The 16,622-nt window shown below is 40.2% G+C and overlaps 1 protein-coding gene across 1 annotated transcript in view; it reads left to right on the top strand.

The window, feature by feature from the left end:
* Nucleotides 1-16,336, top strand: part of LOC143285974 (putative ATP-dependent RNA helicase DDX5) — a 31,559-nt gene extending 15,223 nt beyond the window's left edge. Inside the window, exons 6-13 of the mRNA XM_076593436.1 lie at nucleotides 1,123-1,264; nucleotides 1,641-1,801; nucleotides 3,579-3,751; nucleotides 4,367-4,477; nucleotides 5,420-5,481; nucleotides 5,890-5,949; nucleotides 12,481-12,714; nucleotides 13,358-16,336. Of these exons, the coding sequence (XP_076449551.1) occupies nucleotides 1,123-1,264; nucleotides 1,641-1,801; nucleotides 3,579-3,751; nucleotides 4,367-4,477; nucleotides 5,420-5,481; nucleotides 5,890-5,949; nucleotides 12,481-12,714; nucleotides 13,358-13,575 (1,161 nt within the window). The 3' untranslated portion in view covers nucleotides 13,576-16,336. The remainder of the gene's footprint in view (nucleotides 1-1,122; nucleotides 1,265-1,640; nucleotides 1,802-3,578; nucleotides 3,752-4,366; nucleotides 4,478-5,419; nucleotides 5,482-5,889; nucleotides 5,950-12,480; nucleotides 12,715-13,357) is intronic.
* Nucleotides 16,337-16,622: the final 286 nt, after the last annotated feature.

Below are 16,622 nucleotides of genomic sequence, written 5' to 3'. Positions count from 1 at the left end.
AATGAATAAAACCCATTCTTGAATACAGTCAAAAGATACTGTCATTGATGAATTGGATGGCGGAGACGATGAAGTACCAGTACACTTTGGCTCTTAACAAATGACTGTGAAAAATTAAAGATCCATGGCAGTCTTGCAGCTTAGGGCGCAGCCACACGAAGGCTGTGTTGAAGTGACCACACAAGATCACGCTGAGGTCACACAGATATGACCACAAATGATCATACGAAGGTCACACAAATGTGACCATGTAAGATCACATGAAGGTCGCACAGATGTGATCACATAAGATCACATGAAGTTCACACAGATGTGATCACATGAAGGTCGCACAGATGTGACCACATAAGATTACAAGAAAGTGGCGCAGATGTGACCACATGTCACCACAATGAAGAAAACGTCAACACGACGACGATGCGTCAGCATTACAGCAGTGCAGGACACACTAGGCTATATGTTGGGTCGGACTGGCTGACCTCTTGGTGCTAAAGAGTTATTCTAACAGTCAGCCCTCCAGGGTGTATCTTCCTGAGTTCCCGCACTCAAAACTTTTACTAGTCAAGCCGGTTCAGCAATTTGCAAAAGCAAAGGTGCGATGTAATTCAGGGATGACTTCATGATAATGTGTCATGATTACATCAGCACAGCAAGAGCGAAATCATTGCTGTACCAATGCACACAATATTATAAACCTCAGTTCATTTTGGCCATGCACAGGAAAGATAAACAGAAGCACACAACTGGCAACCATTTTTACCTGCCTATATTTGCACACACTCAAAAGCAGAAACGCATTCATCCTTCTGTGTTGATAATAAAAACAGAACTGAAAAATAAACTATTCATCCCCTCAATGTGTTCAGGCTAAAACTGCGCCCGGTATTGTTACAGAGGGTATGTCACATATGCATACTGCATTTTATGCGTTTTTGACAATAACGTAGCAAATCAGATGCCTGAATGTGATACCTTCAGGAAAAATCACTAATACTGCACACACAACATACACTGTTTAGTAAAAAAATCTTTCTGCAGTCACTGATTCATACAGAACTGATTATGACAGTCTTGATGGTATCAGTTTCTTTCATTCTGTCAATTTCCATTGTTGTGTGACAGGTGTTGGTGTTGGTGCCCACACGAGAACTGGCCCAGCAAGTTCAGGAAGTGGCGGTGGAGTTTGGTCACTCCTCACGTATACGAAGTGTTTGTGTCTATGGGGGTGCCCCGAAAGGACCACAGCTAAGGGATCTAGAACGTGGTAAGGCAGCGTATTTATGCATTCATGCACATATACCAGGTACATATTTGTATAATATAGATACACACACACACTCTACACACGCATGAACATGTGCGCGTGCACACACTGTGGACACACGCAGACTGTACACACACAAGCATGAGCATATGTACACACACACACACACACACACACACACACACGCAATTCAGTGGCAGCTAAAGTCAAACTCATTTGATCTGTTAGAAATAAGTATTTTTGTGAAACCAAAAATATTACTTTGATGACTCATTGTGCTCTCAGTAGATAAATTTGCAGTGTATATTTTCCTGTTGACTGGGATAGTAATCTGTGAGTCAGAAACATTTGAGAAGAGTTGTGCTGTATGTTGCAGGTGCTGAGATCTGCATTGCTACCCCTGGGCGCCTGATTGACTTTCTGGAATCTAACCGCACCAACCTGCGACGCTGCACTTACCTGGTGCTGGATGAGGCTGACAGGATGCTGGACATGGGCTTCGAGCCACAGATCCGCAAAATTGTTGAACAGATCCGTGTAAGTGATCATTTACAAGTTTGAAAGTGATGGTAGAATGTCTGTAGGGTACCATTTTTAATGTTTCTGAAGAAGTGCATACGTTGCTACTATCTTTCCCTTAGAAATCTCTAAAAGGCCTGATTTTTGGAAGCCGCCTTTTAGGGGTCTCTAAAAGGCAATAAATTACAGATTCCAGAAGTAAGAGCCATTAAAAGTCCCTAATAAGAACTGTTTGATTTTTTTTTTTAAGACAGACTGAAACTTTAGAAAAGATGAAAGAAAATTGAAAGGAGAAAGTCAAGAATTTGTTACCTGACTAACTGCATGCCGATGTATAAGAACTGTTCCAAGCAAGTGAGATAGTCAAACCCAGACTGATCCTGTAGTGATGAGGTCTGAGAAGAGAGCGACTCATCAGAATGCCTGATTCAAAGTCGCAGGTTTTCAAATGGTCAATTGACGTTAAGCCGGCAGTTGTCAAAATGCTGATCTTGACAAAAGGCAATTCCTTTGTGGCACATGCTGATGCCACTGTGAAAAACAAATGGTACACTCACACACACACACACACACACACACTCACACACATGCACAGGCACATGCGCAAGCATATACACACACACAATATGTCATATGGAACAAGAAAGGGTGAGCCACGATATGATATATATAGATTGTGCTGAATGGGGGACTGTGTGCTGAATGGAGAACAAATCTACATGTCAACACAGAAACAAACAGAACTGGAAATGCTTGCTGAACACAGATTATATTGCCGCTGTTAGAGAACAAGAATTAGGGCATTGTACAGATGAGTTGGTAATTTTTCTAAGCCTGTTACGTTTGATGTATGTGGTCTGTAATATCTGATTTAAAGTCCTTTATGCATATGCTTGATACACGTGTTGTGTATGTGTGTACATTAACCCTAAAAAATAAATGCTTCACGTGCACATGAACAAATACACACACACAAACACACACACACACATACACACACACACACACACACACACACACACACACACACACACACACCATCCCTAACCAAGAAATATCTGGATCAAAATCATCGGCCCAATGTCAAACCCACTGATCTGAATATAGGCATGCCAGTATGCCCACCTCACTGTCCCTCGCCACTTCCGCACTTGTCCTCTTGTTTTGCTTCACTTTTCAGACTGTAACTTGATATGTCCCCCATCCGTACTACCTTTTGCAGGCCTGTCAGACACACACAGCATGTTATGTGCTTAAATCAGTCAATGCTGTCTACTTGGAAAGTCAGACTTTGTTCTGCTTGGGGGGTAGAGAAGGCTGATATTACTCACCTTCCTCTGCCAAAGAATCATCAGATTGCAGTTTACCTTCGTCTTCCTCAAGCATTCAGTCTATTTTCATTGAGCAGCAGATAAATCTTGTGTCATGCTGTTTACTTTTGCTCACACTCAGCTTTGACAAGGCATCACCATTTTGCTTGCCCATGCAGATAATGAGTTGTTGACATGTTGGAGTCAGCCAGTAAAATCATTTTTAAAAAAACCCCACATTCTTGGGTGACAAAAGGTGTTTGTGTTATTTTGACCCTCGGCGAAGCTAAAGCTACCAATATGATAATTCCAAAACAAGGTAAAAGCTTTCACAACACAGAGATATTGAGCCACTGTTTGGGTATGGCTTTGGCAGCAGTTGCAGGAGAGTGAATTATCTACCATTTGAGAACGGCTTACGTGGCTGTCTTAACGGTTAATACTAGCTGCAGGAGTTTAAGCTGTCTTGCTCCCCTTTCTTTCAGCCTGACCGTCAGACGTTGATGTGGAGTGCCACCTGGCCCAAAGAGGTTCGTAAGCTAGCAGAAGATTTCATCATGGAGTATGTGCAGATCAACATTGGGGCTTTAGAGCTAACGGCCAACCACAACATTCTGCAGATCATTGACGTCTGCATGGAACACGAAAAGGAAGAAAAGTAAGTCACTGTGCAGGCATATTTGTATTCTTTTTAAATCATGAAGTGTGACTTGGGAAATTCAGTTCTTCAGATCATTAAGATGTGCATCAGGGTAAGCCAAAGTTGAAGATGTTTTGTCTGAAAATAGTATTTGAATGCAAGAAAAACTTAGCATTTGGTTATGATGAATAAGGTTGAAGTAAGAAATTGAAGGAGAGAAAATACCTTGAATGTTTGTAAGTGTTTTTGTACACGGTAATTATAAGAATGATATTGAGACATAAAATGAATTGAAATGTCTTTTTGTTTATGCTAGTACTGGCTACTGGATGATTATCTGCCTGAATTTTATTTTATTTTATTTTATTTTTTAAGAATGGCTTGCTGAATAATGTTCTATCAGAATTAAGAAAGCTTTTTGGTTTCATTCTTGAGAAGGGTGGATTGATGAATGTTTATAGAATTAAAGGTGGTTTTTAAAATATTTTAATTTTAATACCCTAGAGTTGACAAACCTTTTCCTTGCATGCAAAGAAGAGTGGGTTGGTGAATGACACTGTGTGGCTGTTGTCTGTGACACAGACAGGATAAGTTCACTCTGAACCTAATGGACCATGGCTATGTCAATTTCAGATTGGTCAAACTGCTGAATGAAATCATGCAAGAGAAAGAAAACAAAACTCTTATCTTTGTGGAGACCAAAAGAAAATGTGATGACATCAACCGTAGAATGAAACGAGATGGGTAAGCATTGTTTAGATTGCATTTTGACTTGGTTCCATTGTGTGCATGAACTGAAAGTAGAGTTTGTTGTAGTGAGGATGCATGGATGAACAATATACTTCTGAGAAGTATGTAAAATACAGAGAAAGCTTTTTTTCTGATCTTTTCTGAGTGCCCCAGTGGAGTATTGTGCAGTTCTTGATCGAAATAAAAATGTTACCTCTGATTTTGTCTGTTTCACATGGACTTCAGACTTACAGTGACGCTTAAGTGAAATCATCCAGTTTTATGAGTTTTTTTTAGTTGCTGATCCACAGAACAGTGCCAAAGCTGTTACTGGTCTGCCAGAATAAACAAAACAAAATCAGCAACAACAAAAAGGGGGGTGGGGAGGTAGGATAATGAAATGAATATTATGATGGGAAAGATTGAAACTCAGAATTCTAAGACCAGATTTTGCTTTTTAAAGTTTGTCTGGATAACAAATCTGTTTGTCTCAAATTGCAGTAAAGAAATGTGAAAAGGTGGGGGAAGGTGACTGTTGGTAGGTCAGCAGGGACACAGAAGCTCAGATCAGTGCTGATTGGCACTTCTCCCAAGAATGATCACAGGTCATTAAAGGTACAGAGGGACAAATCCAGATTATTTTTCAGCAAAAGAAGGCGACGTTCAGTGTGTGGTCTTTTATTTTACTGCATTCAAGGAATGAAACTGCAAAGAAAAAACAGCCTTATTTTTTAGCTGAAAAGTACATTAGTATTGGAAACACCTTTTAGACTTCACAGAGAATGCATGTTAACTGCCATATTCACTTTTAGTTTACTCTAGGTTACTGTTTGTTAATACCTTGAGACAGTTACTGCTATATTCTAAGGCCATATGACTCATTCTCACTTGCACACAGAGACCCACATGCACAGGCACACATAGTTTGATTCACTTTGTAAATGTACATTTTTTCAGGTGGCCTGTTATGTGTATCCATGGAGATAAGTCTCAACAGGAAAGAGACTGGGTGCTCAATGGTAAGTTATCTGTGTGCCCATACATTGTGTGTGTGTTAGATCACTGCAAAGATAGTAAAGGTTGGACTCTCTTGTCTTTTTTTTTTTTTTGCCTTATGGAACTTGTAACCCTACCCCCACCCCTGCTCTCTCTCTCTCTCTCTCTCTCTCTCTCTCTCTCTCTCTCTGTCTTTTCCTCAACCTTCCAACTTCAAGGTTGCAACATGGGTTATTGATAGAAAATTTGTAATTCGCTATTGGATGAATAAAGATGTACAGAAGAAATGGGGTCCGGCATCCAAGTAAGATTTTCATCAAAATTGATACACTTTTTGATCATGATGAGAACAAAATTCTGGATGAGTGTGGTAGATAGGCAAAGAAAGAAGAGGGATGTACTGAAGTGCAAATGTGTGCATGTTTTTGCAGATTTCCGCAATGGGAGGAGCCCCATCCTGCTGGCCACAGATGTAGCATCAAGAGGACTGGGTAACTTGGATTTGTTGTCTCTTTCAATAACACTACCAGATCAGTTAACCAGATAATTTGGCAGATATATGTTTACTATACATGTGAAATGCAAGTTTCAAGTTGGAAACTTAAATCAAATGCAAGGTGTGTGGCTGATTTAATTGAAATATGGTTCTGCAGGAAGGGAAAACAATTTTAGAGAATGAAATGGCTTAAAAGCAGTCAGATAAAAGATTAATAGACTTGACTGCACATGCACATGATTGAGTATACCCACCCACCCATCTCTTACATTAATTAAAAAACCACCTATGAAGACCAACACATTTCCAGAAATAAAGTTATTAGATACCATTGTTTTCCATCCACAAATGAACATACAGGCCTGCAGACTGTGACATCTACCACTGGCATAGAATTAAAGCCCAGGCAAAGAACAATGTTTCTTGGTGTTTTGCAGTAAATTGACTTACATTAGAAAAGCTGAATGGTGTAGTTTTCAAATTTGTGCAGTTGTCACTTCAACACACATACATTCTCATATTTATATTTTGTGAGAAATCTTTTTATCTGTTATTTCTTGTCTTAGTTAAACTTTAGTGACCTATTTTTTGTAATGCAAGGTCTCAAAATGAGCATTCTTGGATAAGATGGAAGATTTGTTGCACTTTTTTGTTTGGTTTCTTTGTTTTTGAATTACATGTGAACACATATTGAGTCTGTGTATTAACCCTGTTTTGGTTGTCTGTGAGTGTGTTCTTTACGTATAATTTTTTGTGTGTGTCCATGATAACATTGGCATTTTCACACTAGTGGTTTATTTTGTTTTGGGTTTTCTTTTTCTTTTCTCTTTTCCTCTCCTTTTTATAAGGGGGATTGGGAGGTACATTGTTTTTGTTCGGCAAATTCGGAAGAAATCTAGTGAAAGCTTTGCCTCTTAGTTGATAAAAAGAATACTGAGTCTTTGAAGTATGTTGGTCATCCCCCTACCCCATTCCATCCTCCCAGAAAATGCAGATAAATAAATACTTCTTACAAAGGATTATACTGGATTCTTTCCCTCCAGTTTACATTAGCCATGATGTTAACATCATAGGCACCATGTTGTCCCACTGAAAACTTCATACAATTGTTTTCTTCATTTATTTTGCTAAAGTGTATGTAGTTTGTATGTTTTGTTCAGGTGCATCACTTCTGCATTGAAAAAAAAAGGTTGGAGATCAGCCAGCTAGTCATTATTATGACCATGTTCTTTACAGTTTTTTAAAAGTTGGTTTTATGATGGGTTTTTAAGGTGGATTGTTTTCATTTTTGGTGTATGCAGTTGGCTGCATAACAAACAATAGGAATGATGTGTTTCTTCTTTGAACATGCACACTGTTTTTCTCCCTCTGATATTTAAAATATTTATTGTCAGATTAGTAATGTTGTATTGACAGTATTGACACATATACTTCATTTTTGCTCATTTTCAGGCCTCTCTGTAAATACCCTGTTAGTTGTGATCCAATTTTTGTTGATGAGTTAGGGCATATTTCACAGTTAGATTTTTTAATGCACTTGCCAGCATAAGCATTTTCAGCCTGTTAAAGAAAGGAAAAAGAAAAAGAAAAATGTAAATGGATGATGGTACATGCCTTCAGTTTACAGAGTGGGGGCAGTGCACAAATGCTGCAGTGTATATATATACATTAACTGTTTCAAGGGTGTGTAAATCTATTGTGGGACTGTTGTCAAAACATCTCACCAGAGAATACCCTGGAATACATAAAAGATGGATTGCAGGAAACCTTGATCAAAAGTCATACATGTGTATGTCATTGCATTAGCAACCCATAAAGAATTCAGTGAAGTGTTCCAGTTTTTAAAAAAAAGTGTTGATCAGTGAAGGCAGACTGACTGACCAATACTTTCCTGCCATCTCTATTTTTTCCAGAGTTTTCTGCTTGGTGAGACAGCCTACGTTTAGTACCAGCTCCATCTTTCATACACATAAAACACACACACATACAAACACAAACACGCACGCACACGCATATGCACACACACACATGCACACATATTACCTACTTCTTGCCTCCCATTGTATGCCAGCATGTGTGAGTCTTAAATTAATAACCTGTGCTGTTTGTTTCCATTGTCCAGTCATTGATGGCAGAACCGGGTAGGAATGTGTGCCGGCATGACTGAGTCCAGCAAGAAGCTACAGGGAGAGAGGATAACGGTGTAGTTAACTTGAAAAACATTGAGCCAGCTAAACCGAGCTGCTCGCTTCTCAGTAGAGAGGTAAACCGTAAGTACTGTGTGGCACAATTGTGTTTGTGGAGGTGGTGAGATGAGGCAGACACTAGTAGACGTTGTGTTGACGTTGAATGGGTTTGTGATAATGTCCATTTTGGAGGGGAGGTGGGTCGTTAGAGCTTGACCTTTTTTTAGGAAAAAAGGGGGAAGTGAAAACAGTAGCACTGTATAATAAGATTGACAGGTCTGTTGTGCATAACAGTGCAGTATTCTAGTCTGAACCTGTCGTGATTTTTGTGCAGTTTGAGTGATAGGGGAATGTTATGTCAGCTGATATGATTGACAGTATAACTTACATAAGATAGCTAATGTACTTTTTTTTATTTTTTTAATAGCAATTCCAAGCTTTTCCATCCAGCTGGGAGTGTACCTATTAAAATCTACTGTCTTTCCTTTTTTTTTTTTTTGGATGATATGTGAAGCCATCCATTAGTTGATCAGAATTACAGTCAAACTTTACTTTGGCAGCCACGTTTCATGAGTCTCTGCAGTTTTTATACTGTTACTTGTGCCATTGCTTGAGCTCTAAATAGAATGGTTGGTTGACCTGGCTACAAGGTGATCTGTCATGCAAATGATTTTGGAGGTGCTGCAATTAGTTGCAATCTCCATATGTCTAGCCAGTAAAGTCAGGTTGGCAGGCATGTGTCGTGTGTCCATGCACACTCAAACTGCTGAACAAGTGGTTGTGATGGGTATGACTACCAGCAAGAATGGTTGACACTTCTCCAGCAATTATCGGCCATCACTGGGCCTGATCCTGGATCTGTCCAGATGGGCAACCTTAGACACATGCACACACACTCGCTCACTCTCTTGCACCCAGGTACACAGAACATTCACATGCATGCTCAAACTGCTGAACTTACAGGTTTCTGTCACTTACCTCACACTTTACTGGGATAAAACCGGCACAGACTGGTATGAAGACATGAAGAAAGAGAATGGATGAAAATGTGTAGGTTTTATGTATGAGTGAAGAAAATAGATGCCAGAGGATGCAATTGTCTGTGGAGCATCACCTTGAAAGACAGATTAGTGTTGAAAGAAGCAGAGAAATAACAAGATCAGGTGCAGTTCAGAAGCTTGGTGATGGATGACTTAATATACTGCATCCGTTCCTGCTTCAGTGTCTTGCAGTTCAGAAGCTTGGTGATGGATGACTTCCATATACTGCATCCATTCCTGCTTCAGTGTCTTGCAGTTCAGAAGCTTGGTGATGTATGACTTACATATGCTGCATCCATTCCTGCTTCAGTGTCTACTTAATTTGCCAGGTTGCATGCATCTCTCCCTCAAACAGCAGTGTATGGGTGTGGAGGCACATAAATAGTAAGAGAGATAAAAACCCATACACATCATGACAGTGTATTTATTATAGAGTGTATACAGGAACATTCTATACTTGCAGTGTCAGAATTCAGATCAGATATCTCAGAATGTCTTCAGCCAGTCATGATAAGTGTTGACACCAGATATATCATTGGAAACTTTTGTTGAGGTCCAACAGCACATACAAGGTTTCCAGTTTGGGATGGTAACCCATTAGACTGCTGCAGGCTCAGATGTGGTGCCTCTAACAAGTTTGACTGTAACACTTAGCTGGGTTTTTTTCTCAGTGCAGTGTAAGATTGTGTCTGCCTGTGTACTGTGTTTTCATTCCTGTGTATACTTCTCTGGATTGTTGTGATCCTTGGGGAGTGGGATGAGGAATGTGCACAATTCACCACCGCCATGGATACACTCTGTTCCGATGCCACCAGTCCTTTTTCACAGTGACAGGGGTGCATGTGACTTATAAACAGCTGTCGGCAACCACACCTCACCCAGAGACTTCGTCAGGACAGTCCGGTTGTCAGGGTCTGCCAGGTTGTGGAACATCAAATGCTTGGACCTGCAGTACTTTGTAGGGGTGATATTGGTGGTCTGTCTTTACTGTCCAATAGCATTGTCAAGAGTCTTTGGACCATAGTTTTGCAGTGGGGAGGATTCAAATCTAGATCTTCAACAAACTGTTTTCTGTGTGGTGACTAGATATATCACAGCCATAATGCTGAAAATGTGTTTATCATTCACCACAAATATTTTCAAGTAATACTTTCTATTAATGAGCAGGTATTATATACATTATAACATGGCTCAAGTTTTGGAATGACAAAATATTCCAGCTCACATGTTCATGAGTGACCACATGTTGCAGCTCAAATTCAGTGGTGACACATTCACCACTCATATTCTTTGGTGACCCCCTTTTTTTTTTTAGAACCAGATATCATGACTCATAGGTGCCTGATAGTGTGGCTCACATGATCTTTCATGAACTAATATCACAGCCTGCTTGTTGTGTGTTTAGTAATTGTGATGGACTGCATTTGTGGTCGCTCTGTACCACAGCACACTGGATATGTTGAGACAAGATAGTACTTTTAGGTTCTGGATATGACAGCTCATGTTCTGTGGAAACTACAGTTCACAGAATATATGTTCTGATCAAATATCATAGGCCATGTTGTGTCATGATTTGAGATTACACATATTTTTTGTGGTAACCAGGTAACGGTGCACATCTTTTGGTCACAAAGGCTTGCCACAGTCTTGTTTTATAAGTTGTTTGCGAATACCCAGTGCTGCTACTTGTGGTATGTTCCACGGTCCGCCTTTCTGTGCTTGTGTAGAAATATGTACACTGGTCTCTGAGCTTCTCTTGCCATCCTGGTTCTTCTCTTCTGCTTGTGTCGTGTCATTTTTTCCTTGTAAATTGGTTTCTGCCTTTAAGGGTCAGTTGTAAGATACTTGACCATCATCTTCTCAACACAGAATATTTGTGATGTAAGCTTTAAAGGCCACCGTGTATCCTGTGGGCAGTAACTGCAGGCATTCTCTTCATGATCATTCCAGTGGGTTTTCTGTCGACCTGTTCCCTGCAAGGACACGTGGCTTAAGCACTGGACCAGAGGAAAACAATCAAAGTGGTTCACCTGTGGGCTGGCAGATGTTTTGTATTACACTGAAGTTGTATAGATCTTTTTATCTGCAGTGTTGGAGATAGGAAAGGGACTTCCTTCACAGGTCAAAAGACCGTTGTGTTTTCTTCGCCGTGGTTGCCGGAGAAGCCATTCAGTTTTTGGATCAAACACATGCACCCCTGAGGGAAGAAGAAAGAATGCAAAATGCAACTCTCCCCACACGCTAGGTCCACAGTCATGTCGGGGGTCCCACCCCTTTGCTGGCTTATCCAGCTCCTATAATTACTGGCTGCGAGGCCATTGTGAACTTTTTTTTTTATTAGCCATCTGACAATGTGTGCTTTCTGATCATTGGTGCTGACCCTGCTGCACTTACAGCTCTAGGCATTAGGCATGAGGTAAGTGATGCAAGGGTAAGTATGGAAGAAAATACTCTGTATCTGAACATCTGCTTTTGGTCACATTGAAACAGTCCTTGTAATTTGTCAACATTCTGTACTATAAATTTTCATATTATAAGGCACATTCCATCTCCTTTTTTCCTCAACATTTTAAAATATTCTTTTCTACTCTGCAGTGTCAAGTCATGAAGTTGATCATTGTTCATAGCCGAGGAGATCTTGAATAGCAAAAAGTAGTACAGGCCTAATTGCAGAAACATAGATGTGATGGGGAGGTTGGTCTGGTTCCAAGGCCCTGAATGAGCTTCTGAAGTTGTTCTGCCCTGGGTTCTAGGTCTCACCTTGTTTCTGTCTGGGTTTTTCTCCAGTGAGGTGCCTTGGCTGAGTTGGTAGGTGTTTTATTTCTGATTCAGTGCTCACCAGTCATCTGGGTTTAAGGTCTCGTTTCAGCATGAGATTTTCCTCACTCCACCCAGGTATGAATTGGTACCTGATTTCAGTTGGGAAAGGTTAAAATGCTGGAAGGAGAGGATTGGGCCTTGCCTGTCTGTGCTGATCAAGACACAGTGCATGTGTTTTCACTGACCCAGTGGCCTTAGGTCTATGTACATTCAGATGTACATTAGTTAATAGTGTTAGTCACAAGCCTACATCTGTTCTGCTTGCAATTACTTGAGGTGGAAGTGAACTTGGTCAAGATACGGATGTAGTGTTCCTTTCTGAATAATTGAAGAATGATGTTGATGGAATGCCTTATAACAGGAAATTTACTGTACAATTGTAAAATTATGTTTCAGGTTACCATGTTTTGTGCAGTTATCAGGCAATGGACTTGCACTTTAACATTTGTGTTGTATTTGTGTTGGCAATGGTAAACACAGATGTTGACGACATCAAGTTTGTGGTGAACTTTGACTACCCCAACTGCTCAGAAGACTATGTACATCGCATTGGGCGCACAGGGCGGGCAACGAAGACAGGTACAGCGTACACCTTCTTCACCCCAACCAACATCAAGCAGGCTGGAGAGCTGATCAACATCCTGAGAGAGGCTAAACAGCAAGTCAATCCTAAACTGATCCAGATGGCTGAGAGTGCTCGCGGCATGTCCAGAGGTAAGCTCACATTCCTTTGGCGGTTGTTATGTTTGATATGTGTTTTAGACAGGTGTTTTTGGCAATGTTTTATTTTCTAACGGAGCAAAACAGTTTAAGCAGCATTTGTTTCAAGGCATATGATGGGTTACTCAAAAACATACCTGCAGCTAAAGCAGTGAGAAAAGTGGGTGTGCGTGCAGAGCATGCCAGGCAGTAATAGAGGTTTCTGCCATCATTTTGTCCCTGGCCTACACCTTATCAGAGTATGGAATATGTCAAAAATCTGTTCCATGATGATGATGCTTGTTTTTAGGATGCTGAAAGTTCAAGACAGTGAACGGCATGTTCCATAGCTCAAAAACAGTGCATGTTCTGAAGCTGAAAACACTTGACAGTTTTAGACAGCACCACTCTACAAAGATAAACTCTGCTTGAGCTTGTTCCATTCCAAAATTACCAAGTGCCACAGGCAAGTGGCAGGTGTGTGGTTGTGTTTTTTGTATGTTTGAGTGCATGCACTGACCAAGTTATCCAGGTGCTGTGGAATTTTCTGTTCACAACCACACTCAGTAGCTTGTATGTGTGTGTGCCTGTGCATGCAGTTTTTTAAATAGTCTGTTCAGTGAACAGCAAATTTCAAGCACGTTTTTATCTGTTCCAGGGCGTTCCCGCTGGGGAGGTGGAGGCAGTGGTGGTGGAAGTCGATTTGGTGGTGGTCGAGGAGGCAGTCGTGGGGGCAGCAGCCGTGGTGGTGCTGGCAGCAGTCGTGGAGGTGGTGGCAAATTCAACTCGTATGGTAGTGGGTCCAGTTCCTACAGCTCCATGAATGGATCAGGGGGCTCCTTCCAGAAGGGAGGCTATGGCCAGTCCTGGTCTTAGGCTGTGGACCCTCCCTGGAATATTGCATCCTGCACACTTTCCAGTCACTGTTGTCGTCTCTCTGTGTGTGTCTTGATGGGTCAGGGGGTGCCTTACAGGGGGAGGGGATAGCAGACAGGCTGATTGCAGCAAGTAGTAGTTGCCACATGAGAAAGGTTTGGGGGGGCCATTCATAGAAAGCCTAGGGATGTGAACTTTTTAAATGGAAGCATCCAAGTCCCGCCGTGAGCACATCACCTTAGGATGCCAAACACCAAGTCACACAGTGAACACATCACCTTGTTAAATTGAAGCAGGAGCAAACAGTTTGATGTGTCAGCCTTGTGAATTTGGCAGCATATTACCACAGACCTCTCCCTCCCTTCCACCTAAAGATTAGTGATTGGAGTGCTAGTCTTTGATAAGGTGAAAAGTGAAGTCTTGTGCAGAGCATTTCTTCATGTTCTCAGAGCACTCACGCACACACAACCACAAAACTGGCAACAAAGGAGCATCCCTGATACAGTTGAGGAGGCAGTACTACTTGATCAATAACTTCAAAAGCGTTTGCTTTTTTACCAAAATGGTGTTTTCTGTCATGCCCATGCAAATTTGACTCGGAAAAATCTGTTCAGATTCAGGACAGTTGGGGTGGGGAAGATTACCAGCTTTTGTGTCTTTTTTTTTTTTTTGGTAAAGTTAATATGGGAACAGACCACACTTGTCAGTTTATCAAGTCACCTATTTTTGTATTTGTGGAAAGTTTGAAATCTGGTTTCATGTCCAGTGTTATCTTTTGTTGACATTTGAGTTTTTTGGAATATATATATATGTGCGCTGTGTTCATCTCATTTTATTTTGAAGACATTTCATTCATATTCCATGCCTTCAGAATCATTTATTGTATTTTGAAAACTTTTGACATCCTTCCTTCACAGTAATTTCATTTCATCCACATTTCATTAATGCCTCCAGAATTAAGTTAATGTGCTAATTGCCAGTTGCAAAACATTTATTTACAACATGTAAAAGGTATACTAAACATCAGCTAGCATATTCTTTGATGTCAATCTGTTATGGGAAATTTAATATTTATTTGGTTAGACAGTGCACCTAGCATGATGATCACTAATATCTGATTTAGTACACAGGTATTTTTCTCAAGTCTTCTAGATATTTCTGAAAGATGTCCCATGGCATCAACACAGCTTTTCAGTATTGGTCTTGTGCTTCAACATTTGACATGCACTTGACAGGAAATCAGTCTCATCCAAACGTGCTGAAGGAAGAGTAATGTAAAACTCATTGACGGAAATAATACTGGTTCGAACACAGTTCACTTGTCTTCAGATACTTTCTTGGAACTGGATTTCCTAAATCATTTGTAAATCAGATCATTGCGTTTTGTACACTAGCACAGCAACAGTGTAAAACACACTGATCAGTGGCAAATTCTGCCCAATACATAACAGTTGGCAGGTCTGTATTTCATTTCCCTCATCAGTAGAGAATAATATTATTTCTTGCTGCCCCCCCCCCCCCCCCCGGCGTTTATGTCTCCAGAATAATGTTATCGTACATTGAAATGATTTCATTCTCTTTCACCGTCTTAATTGACTGAATTTTATTTATTATTTTATTCATGCTTTTAGAATCTTTTTCATTGTATATTGAAAATATTTCATGTTCCTTTATCCATCCAGCATAGGTTCATGATTTATAGGTTGTGTGAATACAATTCAGACCAGAGTTTTCAGCTTTGATCTTTCTCAAACAATTGATGGTAAAATAAAAGGGAAATTGTACCACTCTTTCTTCTATCGAATTCATCGTGGACAGTTGACTGCATAATTAGGAGTGCAGTGGTATATATTGGGGAAAAAAGGGTGGGTGGGGGTGGGGAGAGATACAGTACTTGTATTTGTGTACAGATTTTATGAGCACAGCGTCCTCTTTTCGTTTGTGAACATCACCATCTTGAGTGAACAGGTCGGTAATGACAAACATCGTCCTGCTTACGACACATTTTAGGAGTATTATGAACCACTGAATTGGTCACATACCTGAAATTGTGCATGTATGACGACTTCAAAAAAATGATTTTAGTGGCTGTCCATTTGTGCACCTTTCCTTCAGTGTTTTCTGTTCAGTAAGTTGCTTTGTACAGCATACATGAATCTGAAGCGCTTCTCACTGTTGAAATTGACCAGTCAGAATGTACACATAGTGAGTGAAAGAAGGCAGCTGACAGTAAAGGTGGTTCATTTCGGAAACTTTAGGTGTCAAAATGTTGTAAATGTTGAAAGCATTAAAATTCAGCAAATCTTTGGACTGAATTAAATATGCCTATGATACTTTACGTTTGCTTAAGTCAAGGTGCCTAATTTCAGTATGTTGTATTTTTTCTCAAGCTATAGTATTACATTCATCTTTCAGTATCTAGTTTTAATATCAAATACCCATCATTCAGTACCAGGCATAGATCTGTGTTGGCAGTGCAGTTTCCAGTAATTGATAGCTCAGGTTAGCAAGTTGCTTAATTTTGATTTATTATTTTTGTGGTGTATCACTTTTGGCCCTATATTTTAATTATGCCATCAATCATTCCTCCTTGACAAATCACCGCAGGGAATGCCTACGAGACAGTTTTTATTTTTATATACCAGACTGAAATTTTGGCAGTACGACTGGTTAAACTGTCTGAAATCATGTCTGTTATTTGATGCTAAGTGTCATGTTCAGCTGCTTTCTTTTCATAGTAATAAAGTGAGATTGCCGTAAGTGTGCATTGTTCTGTGATTGAAACTATGGAACTGAGTGGTGGTCCTGATGTGCAGCATGGGAAAGGAGACTGATGCAACATACCTGGCATGCCACATCTACTCTTAGACAGTTTGTGTTGGAAATGCACTATAACTTGGAATTTTTTCTATTATTTGTCAAACAAAACTTTTTTAAATTTTATTTATTTATTTATTAAAAAGCATAATAAACTCCACTGGTGGGATAAGCAGGTTCCTGTCTCAAAAAGAAACTGGTTCCAAATCTGGGAAGAATGAAATCACTGA

Source organism: Babylonia areolata, chromosome 1, assembly GCF_041734735.1.
Source record: "Babylonia areolata isolate BAREFJ2019XMU chromosome 1, ASM4173473v1, whole genome shotgun sequence".
NCBI lineage: Eukaryota > Metazoa > Mollusca > Gastropoda > Neogastropoda > Buccinidae > Babylonia > Babylonia areolata.
The sequence above is the reverse complement of the archived record's forward strand: the minus strand, read 5'-3'. Positions and strand labels throughout refer to the sequence as shown.